Genomic DNA, 21,759 nt, shown 5'->3' with positions numbered 1-21,759 from the left:
TCACTTTCTTTTCCTTTCTCTTTGTTTTTAAGCTGCTGTAGTTTCTGTTCTCTGTGCTGTTTCTCTAATTCTTGCTCTTGCCGATGCTGTTCTAACTTTCTCTGGTGTTCCAAGAGCTCCTGTTGATGTTTCATTGCCAGAATCTCCTGTTGCTGCTGTTGAGCCAGGAAAGGGGGGGGGGGGAATAAATGCACACAATCTTTGACCTTCAATACCTTAAATGACCATCTCCTAAGCATGTCAGAATAAAACACCTTAAATGCTTGAACAGAACATTACAGTTCCTAGTAAAGGGAGAGGGGAAGGGGCACAGCAAAGATGTAAGTGTTGCGATTGTGCACTAGATGCATCTGAAAGTAGAGTGAACAAATATTTTTACAACACAGTTTCCTAATCCTAAACAAGATGAACAAAACATAATCAGAAGCATTTAAGAATACACAATAGTAAAACTATTTATATCAACACACCTTCAACCTATTTCTGGATGACATTAAACTAGGTGGGATATATTTATTCGATATGTTTATTTGAGGATCCGATTTTAACTATGTTTACTGTGAGATATGTCCTTGAAGCGTATAGATGAACACATACATTACAGTTGGGAAACCATGTGGAACGAATAAGGAGTGCACATAGTTCTAAGTCAGTTCTCCTCCTGGATGGAAACTCAAGGGACCCCTTTCCACCAGACTTTTAGATTAGAAAGGTGAGGGGTGGGTGGGCTAGAGGTTCCCAAGATTTAGTGCCAGTGTGAAAACCATTTCATCTGTTCTTGCTTCTGTGCTTTTTAAAAGTCACCCCAGAGCAGATTTGTGAGTGCCAAATGTGTGGGACATTCATAGTAGTCTTTGATAGTTGGCTGTTCTGTGACTCATTTCCCAAGCTCAGCCCTCAGACACATAACACAGTAATAAGTTAAGTGCCTGTCAGCATTTGCAGAATGCCTCTCGCTCACCACTAGATCTTCACACATATCTGGTTAGAAGTGAACAGCTCCCACGATAGAAAGTTGGGATTCTTACGCAAGCTTGAGCCCTGCAACATTTTATTTTAGAAATTAAATAGCAAGTGCTCCCGACTTTGGAATACCTAATGGCCAAGGTTCAGAGTTTTTCAACTCTAAAAGCAGCACACCATGCATTACCAAAGCCAACACTCACTGAGGCCATATTATACTATGCTTATCTCAGAACACTTGCTCAGAAGTGGCCTGCTAGAAGCTGAATAAATCAAACATGAACATCTGACTATCTTGGAGTAAGCTTCTGACAAATGGAACAGCCTGCAGGTTTGGAGAGACTTGCTCAACTAGCCACAGCTGCCAATGACTAAGACAGCACTGCAAGATGGATATCAAACCATCACCCGAAGAGTTCACAAGAAGGTTTTAACAATAGTGCTAACTACAAACAAAGACCATACATAAGAGATCCAGGTCTGCTGTTTTTCTGACCTGCAGCATACAGGAAATTAATGGATTATACTTTTTAATTCCTTTTAATCACACACACACACACACACACACACACCACAAACTATGTAAATGGGGAAGAGATGTCATGTGTAATAAATAAATAAATACACTTACATAAATAGATACACATACACATATTCATATATACACATTATTTTTCTATCCTGCCAGAGATAAAGCAATTATATAAACACTAACTGTTTAACACAAATCAACCACTGCTTAGATATTTTATTCCATGACTAAGAGCAAACTTCATCTGCTACTCAAACTTAATTTGCATCGCTCACCTTTATGTGTTCGTGTAACTGAGCTTCATGCTGACGAGAGAGCTGTTCATGTTGCCTCTGGAATTCTGCTATGAGGATCTGTCTCTGAATCTGCTGTTTTTGTTTGAGGGCCAGCAGTTCCTGCTGGAGCTGCTGTTCACGTAAAGTAGGCTCTGCCACTGGCATGGAGAACTGATGGTCCAAGCGGAGATCCATGGGGACTACAGATGGCGCAACTTGCAAGGGTAGTGTTGTGGTCACATCAACTGCAAAACATGAAGAAAAAGGTCAGCTCATCTCCAATTATTAGCGAGTTAGCTTAAACAAGGATGTTGCCTCACATCTCATATTAACAAGATATTTATGGATTGGGAGTATCATCGCACTGTATGCACAATCATAGCACCGCAGGCCACATGAAACTCTTCAGAATTAAATATATTTCCTCAAAAAACACATGACAAGAAAGATGTCATATGCAGCTTAACAAACTGCATATGAGCTCACAGCTGCGTAATTCTTAAAAAAATTACACATCTTCCTGTTCCTCATTTCAAAATGGATTTTTTTTATATTAAGTGGTATGTATTAATTATGGTATGTATGTATTAATACATACATACATACATAAAAATACTGCATAAACAGAAAGAAGGGATCAAACATACCATTGACAACATCAGTTCCTTTCTCAGGCATGTTGATTTCAAAAATACCGTGGATAAGAATTAGGGTTCAGGGATAAGAAGCAGTAGACAAACCAACTAACAGCTGAGGTCTGGTGAGGTAGCAGCTTACCTGCACACTCTCCAGCAGCCTCTGATGAAGATGCTGGAGACAGTAAGCTGGTTGGAACTTGGGCTCCACCAGCAGGCCAAATGGGGTGAGGTGTGACAGAAAACTGGGAGGGATAACTAACACCTCAGAAGACAGGAACAAAATGCTCTTGATAGAAATGCACTGGTATAGGATGGGGGATATCTGGCTTAGCAGCAGCCAGAGCCTAAACTTCATTTTGGGGACTCAGTATAAACTTGCAACATGGGCCCTCTCCCACACACATACCACAATCCCATTCCATACACACAATCTCATGAGTCATGAAAAAAAAGTTTCTGTTTTAATTCTGAAATTATATGTTCTATATATCTGACATTACACCATGGACCATACTGAAGCTTTTCAACATGCCCAACCCTTCCCCTTTTTACTATTTTTGTTTAACATGACATCCAGCCTGAAGAAGAGTCCTATAAACACTGCTGACAACATTGGAATTTTTGGTTGGTCCTAATAAAGGTATTATCCTGTTGGGGTTTTTTCATATTGTAGTGGATCAACAGAACTTTAAACATTTTATCAAAAGACCAACCCCATTTAAAGCATTGATTTTCTGGTCTTTTATTTGCAAAATCATTAGTTACCTCCCCAAAGTCAATTTCTCTTGCAAATTCACTCTCGAAAGACAAAATAGCTAAGTGGTACAACCATTCTTGCTCCATGGTAGACTGCCTGCAGTTTTTGATGAGTGCTAATTTGCTGAAACTTCTGCCAAATCAGTGACAATTTGGGGGGGGGGACTGCAGGGTTCTGCACACTTCACTGAAAATTAGTTGCAGTTGTTTTTGTAAATCTTATTTAATAAGGTAAGTGGGGGTAGATCATATTCTTTTCCAAAAGTAGCCTTGAAGATTTTTTCCAGATGCAATGTTTCCCAAGGAAAATTCTCTGAAAGATCTGCATACTTGTAAACTAGACACTGACTCACATATTTTGGGCCTGTAAATCAGCACTGGCTCCCAGTATTCCTGGGATCAACCGCCCTGATTATTACAGTACTTTGCCCTCCTACCAATTGTCTGTCCGTCCTGTCTATGCACAAGGAACTCTGGAACAGATACTTCATGAAAGGGCATGACATGTGTCTCTGAAACAGCAAGCTCTACTTTAACTGTACAAACACACTATCTCTATTCTAGAGAAGGGCCTGAAAAGGAGATATTTCCTTTTCATCTAATTTCTGTAAAGAACTGGATGTCCTGAATTGGTGCCTGAGTGGGGTAATGGATTGGATAAGGGCCAATAAACTGAGACTCAATCCAAGACAGAGGCACTGTTAGTGGGCGTGTCAACTGCCCAGTTCTGGTGTTCAACCTGTTCTGGAGGAGGTTGCCCTCCCCCTGAAGAATCAGATGCACTGTCTGGGGGTGTTCCTGGATCCATTATTGTCACCTGAGGAAGGTGGTTTCAGTGGCTTGGTGAACCTTTTATCAACTTAGGTTGATATACCAGGTGCAACCCTATCTCAACAGAGATAGTCTGGTGACAGTAATCCATACTCTGGTGACATCCTGGTTGGATTATCGCAATGTGTTGTATGTGGGATTATCTTTAAAAATGGTTCAAAAATGTCAGTTAGTCCAAAATAGAGCTGCTAGGCTACTAACTCGGGCTGATCAATACGATCATCTGACACCAGTGGTTTGTCAGCTACGCTGCCTTACAGTCCAATTTCATGCCCAGTTCAAAGTGTTGGTGTTGACCTTTAAAGCCCTAAATGGCTTGGGGCCAGAGTAACTAAAACAGGGGTAGGCAACCCAGGGCGCTCCAAATGTTTTGCACTACAACTCCCATAGTCCCTTGTCACACTTTCTCCCACAGGGGGGTTTATAGAAGCTTTTACTCTTAAGGAAAAACCCTCAGAGCCCACCTCTCGCTCTTTAACTCAGTGTGTGTGGGGGGGTTTGTGTGTGGGGGTGTTCTTCTCAACCTTCCAGGAGGGTTAAGAAGCCTGGCTCATCAACAGGACTTTTCTGCAGCAGTTTTAACGAAGTCTAATACCTTCATAGAATCATAGAATAGTAGGTTTGGAAGGGGCCTACAAGACCATCAAGTCCAACCCCTTGATATAGCCCTTCCCCCTTCAACTGCTTCTATTATCCCTATTTCTCACCCCTTCCAAAAAACACTGACTTTAATATCTCTTTCCAAACTCAGCTCACCATTGGACCCCTGAATCCAGAATCTCTCAACTCCTTTCGCCACTTTCAGTGCACACAAACAATGGCCAGTTTCCTCACCAACTTCTCGACAATTATCTTAGAAGACCACCCCCCCTTGCTGCTTTGTTTAAGCTCCCTTGAAGTTGATGGCACTGCTGCAACCTCTAATGGTCCCTGCTGCTGGCTTTTCTTGGCATTTAAATCCCTGTGGAGGGGGCAGGGGAGCACCAGATGCCCAGCTGCCACAAGCCTCACACGCCCCAGCTGTACTCACTTCCAGCTGGCCCGTCCTTGGAATGGAGCGGAGGCAGGTGCACAGCACGTCCAAACCTCCACATCCTTGATTGGACATGCTGGCTGGGGCAGATGGGAGTTGATGCCCAAAACATCTGGATCTAAAGGAACCTCTCCTCCAATATGTACCTTCCGGACGATTAGCTCACCTTTGGAGGCCCTTGTTCGGCAGAAAGAAGTTAGGCAGGTGGCTACAAGATCAAGGAGGTAAATCAGGCACCCACACTGTTATCTTTTTGGCACCAGGCAGACATTTCTCTTCCCCCAGGCATTTTAGATTTTTATTATTGTATCTGTTGTTTTTAACCTGTTTTATCATGGGAGCCACCCTGAGAACCTTTTGTTGTAGGGCGCCACAAAAGTACACACACACATTCATAGAAATAAAATTTTCGTATATGCAGAAACCATTGGAAGTGTGGGTACAACTCAGCTAGCTTCAAAAAGAAAAGAGAAAGGCTGATGTGTCTGCATGGGAAGGGAATAGAGGACCTCCAAGCTTCCTAGACTGTCCTCTGATCTGTGCTGACCTTCTAATGCTAGAGTGATACTCCTAGGGTTGCTGGCCTCACTTCCTACTTCCTTCTTCATGCTCTTGCCTCTCAGACAGGAGACATCTCTTTGGGTCTTCCTCTATCTTAAGTCAGGGACCATCCTATGCAACATGTATTTCCTGCAATAAATGCAAGCTTTCTTATTCCTTTGACCCAGAGTCTCCAGTGTGATTTATCCAGGGTAAAGCATGCTCCTTCAGCTAGGATTCCACACAGCTCGGCCCCTATCAGGTTCTTGCTGTTCTGCCAACAGGTTATGTGCTCAGTATGCAGACAGAGCTGATGCAAAGTGAATCCAAAGACGTGCGAGCACCTTCCCACAAAATCACACACAACCAGAAACTAGGCTAAGGATAAGGAAGAGTTCAGTAAGGATGGCTGAAACAAAGTTGCCAACAGCCAGACTGACAGAGGAAAACTACTCCCTCTAGGCATTCAGGATGGAGGAAGTCGTACAGATGATAAAAGGAAAATCCCCCAAAAAAGGAAGAGCTGAAGAAATGGATGAAAACCCTAATCCCCTTTATTCGCCCCTGTAAAACAGCAAAAGAAATGTGAGAAAGCCTAAAGCATGCCCACAAGAGAAGTGGATGGGCTTACGTCATTAGTTTGCATAAGTGCCTTTTTAATTTAAGAATGAAAGAAGAGGATTCTTTTCAAAGTCACCTGAACTTCTGTCTAGAATACAGCCTTAGCCAGGCAGGAGAGGAACTAAAGGAATCTCAGAAAGTGGGAACATTTTTAAGCTCTCTGCCAAAATCATTAGAAACTTTTTTATCTGTGTGCTCGAACAACAAGAGAAAAGTTTAAATGAAACCATTTCTGCAGTAAAAGCTCAGATTCTAAAGCAAAGGCAAGGAGAACAAGTTTTTCCAGTCAATGGAAACGCTAATGCATTTCTTAGCAAACCTCACAGCCAGGCTGATGTAAAGAAATGTAAATCAAGGCCATTCAAGCAGGAAAGGAAGCTACAAAACACTGGCTGTTTCTTGTGTGGCAATAAGAATCATTGGAAGAAAGACTGTCCCAAAAATAAAGGAAAGTATGATAATAGAGGAAAAATAAACCATAAGACCATGCAAGTGAAATCTGAATGAGGGACTGAGAATAAATTTTATATAGATTCCGGGGCATCTATGCACATGACCTCAGACCATGAATTTTTCAGAGACCTGGAGAAAAGCACAAGAAATGTATCACTGGCTGATGACAATTAACAATAGCAGGGGAAGGCAATGGGATGCTACTCTGTGAGGCACCAGGTGGAGCTGAAGAGATATTGGTAAAAGATGTGTTTTATATTCCTCAAATGGCAAATGGACTATTTTTTGTTAGCCAAATGACTGACAAGGGATGTGAAGTCTCATTCATTCAAGGGAGACTCCTGTGTTGTAACAAAGGATGAGGAAGTATATTGCACTGATACAAAAAAAAATGGAATGTATGAACTAAATCACAGAAATGAAAAAGCTAATGCAGTGAAAGGCTGTAATAATAAACAATGTATACATTTATGGCATCACAGACTTGGCAACAAGGACATTTCAAAACTAAATGCCCTACGGAAAGGGAACCTAGCAAAAGGCACAGAAGTTGTGCCATGCAAGGCAGAGTGCAGACACACATGCTGCATTAAGGCCAAGTGCACCAAACCCAGCTTTCCAAAGCAAGGTGAGAGGAAAACAAAACAACCTCTAGAGCTAATTCATAGACATTTGTGGACCAATGCCAAAGTCTCCAGTAGGGGGAAACAGATACCCAGTCACTTTTATTGATGTCTATTCAAGATATACAGCAATTTATCTATTGAATGAGAAAGGGCAAATGCTTGAAAAACTCAAGGACTATGTATGTGGCTGTTGCATCTATCAAATTTCAGAGAAAGCCGCAGATACTGTATTCAGACAATGGAGGAGAATACGTGTCTGGAGCAACCCAGCAATATCTAAGTGAACAAGGGATAGAGCACCAGATCACTGTTCCTCACAACCCACAACAAAATGGTGTTGCAGAGCACACCATTTGTCTACCTACAAAGGCAAGACACCATATGAACTATGGCATGAGAGCACACCTAATATGGCTCATCTGAGAACATTCAGGTCAATGGTCTACACCCACATACCACACCAGAAGAGGTCCAAACTAGACAACACGACAAAAGAAGGAATATTGGTGGGACATTCCACAAAAACAAAGGGATACAGAGTCCTAAATCCCAAGACAGAGAAAACAACAGTCCACACAATCATCTACTTCGATGAAGGTGACAGCTCACACCAACCAGAAGGGGCGCCCTTCCAAGTAGACTACATCGAAGAACCAGAAGTGCTAATCCAAAGCACAGAAGACTGTGAAGATTACAGCAGTATGCCAGAATTAGAAGGTGAGGAATCAAGGCCAAAAGGGGGTGCAGATCCAGATGAAGTTGCACAGCCAGGGCAGCAGAGCCCACACCAAGATGCTCAACCCACCCAAATAAGGTATACCAGCACCAAAAGAAAGCAGCTAAAGAGGAGCTGGAAGCTCTTTGCAATAACAAAACTTAGACGCTGACCAAGTTACCACCTGGAAGAAAAACAGTAGGATGCAAGTGGAACTTCAAGAAAAAGCTTGACGCTGTAGGCAAGATGCAAGGATACAAAGCAAGATTAGTTGCTAAAGGCTACTCTCAAAAGTATGGAGAAGATTACAATGAGACATTTGCACCAGTAGTCAAACATACTACAATCAGAACACTTCTACCTTCAACAGTTACCAGGGTTCAAGACAACTAGAAAGGAAATGTTAGTAGCTGCAGAAAAGCATTTATAGCCTGAAACAGGCAGAAAGAGCATGGAACGAAACGCTGGACCAGATGCTCTTGAAGGAAGGGTTTGAACAAGGCAAAAGATGCCCGTGCCTGTACAGTAGATTCAAGAACAGGTGGACTTACATTCTAATCTATGTGGATGACCTGCTGCTAGCTTATGAGAGTCCAACTCACAAGAAGGGGATAGTGAGCCATTTGAACAGGGAAGGAGAAGTGAAAATTCTAGGAGACATTTCATACTACCCCAGTGTTCAAGTTGAAAAGGAGGATGGATCTTTCCTACTGAACCAGAAACAAAAGATCCAAAAACTACTTGAAAGCCTAGGGCTGACAGATGCCCACACAGCACCTACACAAATGGAAGTAGGATACTTCAAGCAAGAGCAAAACAACCAACTGTGGCAAGACGATGGAAGTTACAGAAAAGCCATAGGGAAACTTCAGTACCTAAGCACTGTAAGAAGACCAGATGTGTTGGTACAAGTGGGATACCTCTGCAGAAAAACCAGTTCACCAACCAAGAAAGACTGTTTAAAGCAGTTAAGGGTGCAATCCTATCGAGATAGGTGGCCACATCCAAACTCGGAGGCGACCGCCTATCCTAAGCAAGGCAGGAGAAGCACGGAGGGTATCGTGCCCTCCACGCCTCCCCTGCCCTTTTTTGGCTAGACAGCCGATTGCGGCTATCTAGCCGCAGGAGCACGGAGCAGGGAAGGCGGTTGCTGTACAATACATCGGATGTGTCATACACGCAGCTACGCTCTCCCTGCCCTGGAACACCTCCAGCCATGCCCCTTTTTGGCCCCGCCACACTCCTCCTGCGAGCGCAGAGGATGGGGCTGTTCCGCGCTGCCTCCAAAGCTGCGCAGAAGTGGGGGGAGGTCAGTTTTCCGGGAACCAACCTCGGAGCACAGGCTTCGAGGTCAGTTCCTGGAAAACAGCATATCCTATGGCCGCCTAGCCACTGTCTAGCGGCCATAGGATTGCTCTCTAAAAGATACCTGAAAGGCACCACAGACTTAAAGCTCAAACTATCTGCCACCAAAGATCCCAAACTATTGGGATCTTTGGGATCAGATGCTCACTGGGCCGGAGACACCACAGATCACAAGTCAACCAGCGGAAATCTGTTCTATGATGGAAAGGCAGTAATCTGCGGGACAAGCCAAAAGCAAGAAACAGTGGTACTGTCTTCAACAGAGGCAGAATACATACCAGCCTTTGAAGCCTGCAAGCATATGATATGGCTATGTATACTACTACTAGACTTGGGCATATCTGAACTGGAGCTTATTAGGATGCCTGAAGACAATCAAGCCTATATATGACTCTCGGAGACAGAAGGGGTGAATTCATGCACAAAACACATTGACATGAAGTTCCACTTTCTAAGAGATACACAAGACAAGGGACATCTAAAATCGGAGTATTGTCTGACTGAAGAGATGACTGCTGATGCACTGACCAAAGCATTGGGCAAGATCTGATACCTGAAGTTGCGAGACAAGATGAATTTTGTGAAAATTCAAGCTTCGTTGAGAAGGAGTGTTGGAAGCGTGGGTGCAACTCAGCTAGCTTCAAAAAGAAAAGAGAAAGGCTGATGTGTCTGCGTGGAAAGGGAATGGATAGAGGACCTCCAAGCTTCCTAGACTGTCCTCTGATGTGTGCTGACCTTCTAATGCTAGAGTGATATTCTTAGGATTGCTGACCTCACTTCCTACTTCCTTCTTCATGCTCTAGCCTCTGAGAGAGGAGACACCTCTTTGGGTCTCCCTCCATCTTGAGTCAGGGACCCTCCTATGTAATATGTATTTAGGCAGGTTGCGTAGCTGTAGCTGTAGTTCGAGTGGTTATCTGCACATTCACACATATGGGCTCTGCGCCTGCGCAGAGCCTCAGTTCAGGAAAATTCCATAGCTGAGGAACGTTTTGGTGGGAACCTTCCCCCACCGTCTCACTGCCCATGTCCCAATGGGTTCCCGCCTATCTCCTCAGTTCCTTGAGACTGCGAAATACAATCTTGGATCTAAGGATTCCTCGGTATCAATACTGCATGTATATTGACACCGAAGAGGGGACAGTGAGTGGGTTGTGTGACTGCACAGATGACCACTTGAAGAATTACAGTTACAAGTAAGCAACCTGCCTTTCTTCTTCGTGGTCTCTGTGCATCACACATATGGGCGATTAACAAGCTAACTTACCCAAAGTGGGCAGGTGTCCTATTGCAATAAGGACAACAGCACCGCTCTTCCAAAGGTGTACTCCGATCATGCTTGCACATCCAGTTTATAAAGGGTGATGGAGTAGATCATGTAGCAGCCTTGCATGGGTCCCTTAATGGTACTCCTTTTCCAAAAGCTGTAGATGTTACTGTTCCTTTTGTTGAAAATGCTCAGATTTGAGGCAAGGGTTCTAGACCAACGAGCTGGTATGCAAATTTGATGGTTTGAGCTATCCAAGCAGCCAACCTTTGGGATGATACAGGCAAGCCCCTGTTAGGTCCCCCATAGCATAGCAGACAAATAATTTTTGCAATTTACAAAACCACTCAGTCTGTGCCGTGTAAAAAGCTAAAGCTCTACGCACATCCAGGTTATACAGTCTTCTCTTCAAATCTGAAGACGGTGCTGGGAAAAATGCTGGAAGCAGAACAGATTGATTGAAATGAAATTCCAAAACCACTTTTGGAAGAAACATGAAGTCTGGTCTAAGGACGACCATTTCTTTATGAATGCGTAAATGCGACATCAATAGAGCACAAAGTTCACACACTCTCCTGGATAATGTTATTGCTACTAAAAAAGCTTCTTTTCATGAAAGCAAATGAATGTCAATAATAGGCAGAGGTTCAAAGGGTTTTGACATCAGAACCCATAGTACTAACGAAAGACTCCACTGCAGAGCCAATTCCTTCACAGGCAGGACTAAGTTCCACAATCCCTGCAAAAATTGTTTGGTGAGAGGGTGAGTGAAGACCGAAGATCCTTGTATCAGACCTCTCATAATCGATACAACCACAGTATAAACTCTGATAGAAGTGTACTTAAGCCTCTTCTCAAACAAATGATGAAGAAAAAACAGGATATCAGAAACTGAACTAGAATAGGGATCAAAAACAGTAGAAGCGGCAAATTTCTCAAATCTTGTCCATTTAGTATTGTAGGCATGTTAGATAGCTGGCTTCCTTGCCACATCCAAAATCCCTTGTACCTGCGATGGTGCCGACTTGTGCACCGCCTCCATCGAATTCTCCATGCTGCCAACTTTAAGGTACTCAGATCTGAGTGTCGGATCCTCCCCCAGTCCTGAGAGATTAGATCCTGCATCAGCAGAAGACAGACGAAATTTCCTTTGACCATGTCAATCGTGAACCATGGTTGCCTTGGCCACCACAGCACAATCAACATGCAACTGATGTTCTCCTCTCTGATCTTCACAATCACTTTCCATAGAAGGGTGGAAGGAGATAAAACAATGCCCCATTCCACTGGAGGAGAAAAGCATCTCCCAATGATGATCGACCCACTGCTGCTCTCAAGCAGAACATCTTGCAACCACATTTGTCGGGTTTGCAAACAGGTCCATGGATGGTTGGCCCTATCATCAAAAGAGACGACAAAGGATGACAGGAGACATTTCCCATTTGTGGGATGATCGGCAAGTGCAACTGAGGGAGTCTGCCAAAGTATTGTTCATTCCTGTGGTGTGAACAGCTGTCAAGCAAATGCCCCTGGCGATGACCCAATCATAAATTTTGAGTGTGAGGCCCACTAGTTTAGATGAGTGAGTACCTCCCTGCTTGTTGAGGTGCCAGAGAACAGAAACATTGTCCATTAGAACCTGGACGTGCCTGTCTCAAAGATATGCTGTGAAGGCACGGAGGGCTTTCCATACTGCTAGTAACTCCAGGAAATTTATGTGGGCCCATCCTTCTGCTTTTGACCAATGACCTTGAATTTGAACAGGTCCACAATGACCTTCCCATCCAAGAAGAGAAGCATCTGTGGTTAGGACTTGAGATGGAGGTTGCATGAACAAGATGCCCTGACTGAGATTGACAGGGTTCATCCACCACAAAAGAGAGCAAGTAATATGGTCCGGTATCAGATTTGACAAGTGCCGGCCTCATTGCGAAAGGGCTGAAGAACTGAAGAAATACAGAACTGAAGAAACCAGTTCTGTATTGGCCTCATTCTCAAACATTCCCATTCTACTACTGACACCTTTGCTGCTATGTATCCTAAGAAGCACTGGATGGTGTGTGCTGTGTTGTGATGGTCCTGGCACAGAGTGCCTGCAAGGTTGGTTAAATGGATCAAGCAGTTTTGTGGAAGATATGCATGACCCGTCCTCGCATCCAAGACTGCTCCGATGAACTGTATAGTCTGAGTGGGGAACAAAGTCGACTTCTTGTTGATACAAAGACCTAAAGCGTTGAGGAGATTTAGGACTGTTACGATGACACAATTCAGGGCCTCCCTGGAAGATTTGACCAGAAGCCAGTCATCCAAATATGGGTAAACTTCAACGCTCTTGACAAATAGGTATACAAAGACTACTGCCATGCATTTCATGAATACCCTTGTAGCGGTTGCTAGTCCGAAGGGCAGCACACAGAACTTGAACATGTCTAGTCCGATCACAAAACAAAGGAATCTCTGGAACATCTCTTCATTAGCGATGTGGAAATAAGCGTCCTTGAGATCCACTACAGCAAACCATATGCCTCTCTGGAGGAGGGGAAGAATCATTGCCAATGCAGTCATTCTGAATCTTTTGGATGTGATGAACTTGTTCAGTTTCCACAGATCCAAGATGAGACAAAGTCCTCTGTCCTGTTTTGGAACTGTAAAGTATCAGGAAAAAAGCTCCTGTTCTTTTGATCGGGTGAAACATGCAGGATGGCTCCTTTCCAAAGGAGTGACTCTGTCTCCATATGTAACGGTTCCTACGGAGAAGTCACTCAAACAATTCCCACCAGAAGGAGGACATCGAATTCAATCTTGTATCCTCGACAGACAATAGTCAACACCCATGAATCTGAAGTTATTGCATGCCAAACTGGGAGAAAAAATGATAGGTGATCGCCAAAGGTCAGGACAGGCAGCGGGGGACCAATGAGGAGACCACCCAAGTCAAAGACACCATTTACAAGAGGTGCCCAGCTTTGCCTGGGTTTGACAAAACTTAGAGGAAGAGTATTGCTTCCACTGTTGCTGTTGGTGTGGCTGGTACTGTGGGGCATGATCTGTAGATTGCCTCTGAAAGCACAGTTGTTGCTGTTGGAACCAGCACCGTGGTCTGTAAGGCTGCTGCTGTGGTTGTCCAATCCCCATCTTTTTTGCTGATTTCACTTTTTGAACCAAGTCCATCTGATTATTTGTTTTAAAATTAAATAAACCTTCTCCATCAAAAAGTAAGTCTTCTATTCTAGATCGTGCCCCTGGTGTTAGTCCGGTGGAACGAAGCTACACATGTCGTCTTAACGTGATGGACCCTACCATCGACTTCGCATTGCAATCCACCTGATGATGGGCAGTATTGATTTGTTGGTGGGAAAGTTTAACTGCTTCTGCCTGGAACATCCTAGGTAATTCCCGCTGGTCCTCAGGGAGGTAAGTACACAAAGAATCCATCTTCTTCAACAAAAATAACTTATAACAAGACATCATGGCTTGGTAATTTGCTACACGGAGTCCCAAAGCTGCAGGAGAATAACGTCTACGCCCCATAAGGTCAAGTCTCTTTATTGACAGGAAATGCATGAGATTGGGGGGGTGACCTTGAGCCGACCTGACTATTATTGAATTTGGATGAGGATGAGAAAAAAGAAAAGTTGCATCCTTTTCCTGGACCCTATACATTGATTCCAGCAGGTTTGAGGTAGGGGCCATTGATGACAGAGCATTCCACATCTGCTTCACAGTTTGAAGAAGAGTAGGGAGGAAAGGAATTGCTACTGGTACCGAAGTCTCAGTATACATGGCATCAAATACCGGGTCCTGCATGTGCTCTGAGGGCTGCTGCACATCTATTCCCAGAGACTGTGCCATCTGGAGCACCTGGTCTGAGAAATGTCCCATATTCTCAGAAGGGGAGGCTCTGTCTCGAGTACCCACAACTTCATCTGGAGATGAGACTGAAGGAGGCACCGAGGAATAAGAGGAAGAATCAGACTGGTAATCTTCTATGGACTCTTTGGACAGCTCCAACTGAAGAACTGTCTTTACTTGCTCCTCTTGTCCTTTACCACCTAGGAGGTGGTAAAGGATGATCAAACAGACATTGTTCCACATTACGTTGAGTCTTTCCTAGAGAAGTGGAACATGGAGGAACTGGAGGTGGCAGAAGAAAGACATCATGTGTGGGAGGACATGACACTGATGCCAAAGGGCAAGGCCTGTACCAAGAAACTGCCCCTAAGTACCTGACTCACTCGTAGTACACATCATGATCTCTACACAACCACCAGTCATCACACTGGTAAGATCCTGGAGGCGGCATGGACCATTCTGAATAGCAATCCCAATCTCAATGAGGACAGCGATATCTCTATAATCCTGGTTATAGCACTGTTGTGGTGATTGGTACCAAGAAACAAGGTCCCTTGGTATGGTTGACGAATGTGGCTGTCCGTACCAAGGCGACTGCGATCATCGATCTTGGAGGCTTGCAGATGGAGATCATCGGTCCCAAGGGCTGGGACTGGGCCGATGTCGAATGTGAGAAGAATCCATGATCTCTCCTTTGGAGGCTGTAGATGGCAGATCGAATGGTGTAACAGCTGACCGTACCAAAGACGCTCTTGGAATCAGCGAATTTAGAAGTGGAGGAGGTGGAGGGACCTGCAGTTCTGAAGCTCTTGGTGAAGTCTTTTTAACCTCCTTTTTCTTTTTTTAAATTCGGCACAGCCTCCAGCGTAGGCTTAGAGCACTTCACCTTTTTGGAGATCTTTTTAGCCACAGACAACATCAGAGAACGTCCTGGAGTGGGTAGGTCTGTTTGCTTCACATCTGATGTTGAGGGAGGGGGTGATGAGGAAGCAGCATCCCCTTGTGCTCAGAAAAGCCCATTTGGGGTTGATTTTTGGGTTTCCACAGCCTCCAATGCCTTTTTCCACAAGACTGCTTTCAAACTGTCTAACCAATTCCTACAGGCTTGTTTAGAGAAAGATCGGTAGTGAAGGCAGGTCTCCACAATGGCAAAGGAGGCATAAAGAGTGGCTGTCAGAAGGGGGCAACTTAGTGCCACATTGGACACACTTTCTGAAGAGGGACTTTAGTGCCATATGCTGATAAAGATTGCCTATCAGCGAAATAACAAAAAACAACTACTAACAATTCAAACTTTTTCTTTCTTTTTTTTAAGGTAACAAGAAAAATAACAGAGAAAAACCCTCAGCACTAACTCACAAGAAACACGAAGTTCCCAAAAAGACATCCATTACAGTGGCTGAAAAGGAACTGAGGACATGGGTGGGAACCCACTGGGACATGCACAGTGAGATGGTGTCGAGGATTCCCACCAAAATGTTCCTCAGCTATGGAAGTTTCCCAAACTGACGCTCCGCACAGGCACAGAGCCCATATGTGTGGGGCACAGAGACCATGAAGAAGAACCTGCAATAAATGCAAGCTTTTTTATTTCTTTGACCCAGAGTCTCCAGTGTGATTTGTTCAGGGTAAGCATGCTCCTTCAGCTAGGATTCCACACAGCTCATCCCTTGTCAAGTTCTCGCTGTTCTGCCAATAGCAACCGCAACTTTGTTTGTGGGTAGCCCTATTTCACTGCTCTACTGACAGGCACAAAGCCACCACATTTACCATTAATATAGATGAATTATATTTTGTTTTAGGAACACAGGAAACTGCCTTATACTAAGTCAGATCATTGGTCTTTCTAGCCCAGTATCGTTGACACCGACTGGTAGTGGCTCTCAAGGGTTTCAGGCAGGAATTTTTCCTGCTCTACCTGGCGAGGCCAGTAATTGAACCTGGGACCTTCTGTAACCACTAAGTCATAGCCCCTCCACCAACTGTTTTGCTGGAGGAAGGACTGGTTTGGCCTATAAATCTAAATAAATACAAATGGCAAGTTCCATTCATGGTGCTTTCCAAAACAACAACAACATGTGTTCCAGAATAGTATGACGACAATGGTTCACCACTAACCTTCATTAAAACCTCAAGGTCCCTATAAGATCCAATCAAAATGTATTTTGAATCATTGTGGTAAATCACATAAATGCATGATATGGACAGAATGATGCTGGGAAAGATGGAAGGCAAAAGGAGAAGGGGACAGCAGAGGATGAGATGGCTAGATAGCATCACCGATGCAATGAATATGAACTTGAGCACACTCCGGGAGAGAGCGGAGGACAGGAAGGCCTGGCATGCTATGGTCCATGGGGTCACAAAGAGTCAGACACAACTTAACGACTGAACAACAACAATCATTTACATGTAATCTGAAATGTTATTTTATCACCTGTGACTTGAGCTGCAAGAACTAGACGTTGTGCACTTTATTTCTTCTTTTTGCATTTCTCGCCCAAATGGGCTCTATGCTACATTAAAAAAAAAAAAACTACTACACAATGTAAAAATTCAAATATAGAACAGCCAGGTGAGTATTTTATTATGGCCCCAGCCCACTGAAATGAACAGGACTTGCGTTTGCTGCAACTTGTGTACTATTGACTTCACTAGGACCCAAGCTTGACTAACTTTCTCTAGATTGGGGTCTACAGGGACATCTCCTTGAATATAGTGTACTCCACCCCCCAAGAAGATTCCATTACACAACCAGTTTGCAAAATAAATGTGTAGTTCACTTAACATGAAACTCCGTATCCTTATATCAGATGGAAAGCATCACCAACAAACTCAAACTTTCTTCACTAGCATAATTCTGAAATGTGGCCTGTAAAACCAGTTTTTATTATACTGTGGAAGACAGCTTGCACATTTTCACTATTTGTTCGAAACAAAATCTACCACATATGCCTTCATTACTAGACAAGCATGCCAGCTGCAGATATCATCAACATCGTTCCCATTCATTGTATTCACAGACTGGTGCGTCAAACATGACTCATACTATTTTAGTCACAAAAAAAGTATCAGACATGCCACGAGCTCCAAACAGAAGCAATGAGTGCATCTGACCCACAGTACTCTTTGGAAAACAATAAAACCTTCTCTACTTAATGAACATGTCAGCCAAACAGAAAAAGCCTGTATTGTCATGAATATTTTATGGCAAACTAAGAAATTGCTTTTAACAGCTATGTCTTCACAACATATTAGTATGAGCAGATTCATGACGTCTACAAAAAATACAAAGACTATATTCAAAGTTTTAATGAGAAATGCCAAAGGCACAAATTAGATCTAAATTATGAATAGGTTGTATTCTTGGTCCAGACTTTTCAATCACCATTAAAAAAAAAAATTCAGATCTTGAAGGATTATACTACTTTTTATTAGATATAGGCAGATCACTTTATTAGAAGTCAGCACGTCAGCACCATTAAAACTTACAGTTTAAGGAATTCATATTTCCAAAATACTGTGAAAGTGAGAAACTAATCTTCATTATTTTATTTTTATTCTAAAAATTTCTAAATCATCAATCATCCAAACAGATTTCAAGGCGGTGTACAAGACATACAAATTAATAATAACAAACATGATAAAAACTACAAAAGCAACATTCATGGAAAAAATAACACTGAGAGGCAACACAGTATAAAATACGCAGAGGCAATGCAACAGTTAAAATGCCCAAGCAAATAAAAATACCTTGAACTTGCACTGAAAATCCTGTAATGTTGGTGCCAGTCAAGATTCATTACGGAGGGTATTCTGAAGTCAGGGCACCACCACAGAAAAGGCCCTCATCTTTGTACTTCTCCTACAGATAGCCATTTAGGGCTTTAAACGTAAGCACCAGCACCTTGATTTAGGCTTGGAAGCAAATAGGAAGACAATGTAATTCTTCCAGACTTCGCTTAATATGGCTCCACCTAACTAAACCAGTCAGAATCATAATGGCCAAGTTCTGCACTAACTGAAACTTCAAAGTGGTCTTCAAGCGCAGCCCCAATTATAACATATTACAGTAATCCAACTGGGAGGTTACCAGACCATGAAGAACTGTAGCCAGACTATCCCAGTTCAGGAATGGCCACACTGACAAACCAGTCAAAGCTGATAAAAGGCGCTCCAAGCCACCTGTGTCTCCAGTGACAATGCTGGGTCTAGGAACACCCTCAAGGAGCAACTTCAATCTAGAAAAGGTTGAACACAAAGTTCCAAAACCTAAGAACCACCTATCCACAGTCTCTCTGAATTGTCAGGATTCAACTTCAATTTACTGGCCCAAATCCAGCCAATTACTGAATACTAACAACAGTTCAGCATCTGCACAGCCTCACCTGACTCAGATAGCAAAGAGAAACAGAACTGGGTGTCATCAGCATACTGATGACCCTTCACTCCAAACCCTCAGATGACCTTACCCATGACTTTCATATAGATGTTAAAGAGCACAGGAGATAAGATGGAACCTTCTGGAACCCCACAACTTGGGTGCTATGGGGTTGAGCAGAATTCCCCCAATGCTACTTGCTGAATGCTACTTTCTGAAACCAATACCCCCGTTATGAGCACCATACAACTATATTATCTAACCACAAACCACAAAGCCAGTCTAGCAAGATAGAATCATAGAATAGTAGAATCATGGAATACCATGGTTGATGGTATCAAATGCTGTTGAGAGATGAAGGAGAATCAACAGAGTGCACTTCTGCTGTTTCTCTCCCCACAAAGTCATCCATCAAGGTGACCAAGGCAGTTTCAGTGCCAAGCTCTAGCCTGAAATGGGTCCAGATAATTTGTTTCATTAAAAAGCAGCTCGAGTTGACCTGCTACCACCCTCTCAAGCACCTTGCCCAGGAAAAGGGGTTATCTGCAACTGGGAGATAGTTGTTGCAATCTTTAGGGTCCAGTGAGGGTTTCTTAAGGACTGTTCTCATTACCATCTCTTTCAAGGTGGCTGGGACCACTCCCTCTCTCAAAGAGACATTAATTACCTCCTGGACACACCCAATCAATCCCCTCCATCTTGATGTAAGTAGCCAAGATGGGCAAGCATCAAGAACACAGGAAATTAGCTGAACCCCTTCAAGCACCTTGACCATATCATCCAATCATATCAACTGAAACTGATCCCATAAAACCAGATTAGTATTATGGATGCCTCCATAGGAACTATAATGAAATCGGAGTCAGGATGAATATAAACAATGTTTTCCTCATAGTGTCTTACAAACATGTCACAGCAGGCCTCCAAAGATTCTAATACATCCTTTCCAGGGTCTAGATGTAATAACCCCTTCTCCACCTGGAAAAGCTCTGCTGAACAGCTACCTGTGGATGCAAAGCTGGTGGTAAAGTAAGATTACTTTGCCATCACTGCCACAAAGTAGGCACAATAATGTGCTCTCATGCTCAGTCATAAGTCACTGTGACATTTGCACCATCTGTGTTCTAGTCATTGTCCTACCTATTTCACTGTCCCCAGTTTCCTGGTTAACCAGGAAACTCTATAGGGAAGGACACTTGGGAGCAATTGTGTCAACAGCCCTTTCCATTTCACTGTTCCAAACTGATATCAGGGCTTTAACAGGAAACTCCCAGATGTAGCTCAACAGTGCTTCCTAGTGCTGGTACATTGGCACCATGTTGAGACACATGAATAGGCTTATCTCGCCTTCTTGTTCTGCAATACACATGCAAAACCGTAAGCTCTTTTTTTATAATAGGCTTAGACCTTTTGAGATCTTAGTTTAAGGTTATTAGGAAGGTGGGTCCAGCAACTAAGTAATTTCCTGATTTGCAGGCTAAACCATTAACATCAGAAATAGAGCAAAACTAGACAAAACAACAATCACTCTCTCCTAAAGGGCTAAATCTTACTGAACTCAAATGCGGATAAAAGAGTTTGCTCACTCCTGGAGAGCCTTCCATACAACTTCTAATTGGAGGCCAAGATGCTCTCTCTCAAATCATCCTTTCTGCAGTGACCTCTGCATATGCTCTGGAACCCAAGAATCTCCTCAAGTAGGTAACATATAACTAGATAAATTAGACTGACATTTTAATTTTATTTGGAATTGTGTGTGCGTGACTGTTGACCTCCTTTCTTTTTTTCACTTTTCATCCCATTTGGCTGCACTGTTTTAAAACAGAATTTCTTAGTAAAAACTCTTCTTCATGGGAAGGACAGCATGGTTACAAAGCTACTGCTTGTGTTCTCAGGATTTTTTTTTTTTACAAGGTTTTGTTAATTTCTGTGCTTCCTAGTTTGGGGCAAGAAAAACTAAACACCTTACTTTTTTTTTCCTAGGGCTGGGCTGAAGGAAAGGATCCTTGACAATTGGACTCAAAATCTAACTAAGCAGCTGGACAGAGGTTCATCCTGACTGATGGCAGCCAATCATTGGGGGGGGGGAGACCGTTGTAAAGGAGGGGTCCACCGGTAGGGAAATTCATCCCCCTTCTCAGTCTACAACACTGCCTCAGAGCATTCAAGAATCCACTGAATTCCATTGGACTCCATAAGTAAACCAACTTAATGGCTCTGCCCCCTGCCTCCACAAAGGGGGAGATTAACTTCCACTTTAAACATCACCATGACCATGGAATTATAGGGAACACCACCCACCATTCCAGACCTCCAACCTCCCGCTCAGTCAAGAATACCAGGTCATCATCATGGCGATCACTCGTGACCGAGTAAGATTGTCTTCCAAAGATAGAGTCTATATAGATAACTCTTTCAAAGGTCAAGAGTGTGTCTTGCAGAGTGTGTTCAGCCAATGACATTTTGGAACACCCCATGGTTGTCATGGCAGCCAGGAAGTCCAAAGCTACCCTCCACAAAAGCAGCACCAACATAGATAGTGAAATTCCCCAGGATGACTATCCCGGGGTTTTCCAAAACCATGCCCAAGACAGCGAATTGGCTACATTTAGGAAAAAAAGTATGGGGACTTCCGGCTGGGACCAATGTCGCTCTGGCAGCTTCCCATGGATCTCCGTGGGAGCTTTCTCAAACAGCTTTTTAAAAGGTTGAAAAACCTTTTCATCTCCCCCCTGGAATTGAAAGGAGGGGCAAGGCAGCTCTGGACAACATCTTGGAGAAAAGTAACCCTCATGAGATAGTGGGGGGGGCTGGATTCCAGGATTATCTTCCCAGAGCTTTACCAATGTAAAAAGCTGCACTGAGACTCCTATTTTATAGGAAAAAACAGGGCTGATGTGTTCCATAGTAA

General features: G+C 43.4%; 1 protein-coding gene across 14 annotated transcripts in view; it reads right to left on the bottom strand.

The window, feature by feature from the left end:
- Positions 1 to 21,759, bottom strand: part of HDAC4 (histone deacetylase 4) — a 240,882-nt gene that overhangs the window by 138,838 nt on the left and 80,285 nt on the right. For all 14 annotated transcript variants that reach the window (XR_014785743.1, XM_084819809.1, XM_084819817.1 and 11 more), the window contains 2 exons: positions 1,771 to 2,015; positions 5 to 155 (listed from right to left, as the gene is read on the bottom strand). Coding sequence is in view for 13 of the 14 variants with exons in the window: in XM_084819809.1 (XP_084675935.1) it covers positions 5 to 155; positions 1,771 to 2,015 (396 nt within the window). In the remaining variant the exon portion in view is untranslated. The remainder of the gene's footprint in view (positions 1 to 4; positions 156 to 1,770; positions 2,016 to 21,759) is intronic.

This window comes from Heloderma suspectum, chromosome 1 (assembly GCF_057233095.1).
Source record: "Heloderma suspectum isolate Gila_16-S chromosome 1, 16-S_ref, whole genome shotgun sequence".
Classification (NCBI taxonomy): Eukaryota; Metazoa; Chordata; class Lepidosauria; order Squamata; family Helodermatidae; genus Heloderma; species Heloderma suspectum.
The sequence above is the reverse complement of the archived record's forward strand: the minus strand, read 5'-3'. Positions and strand labels throughout refer to the sequence as shown.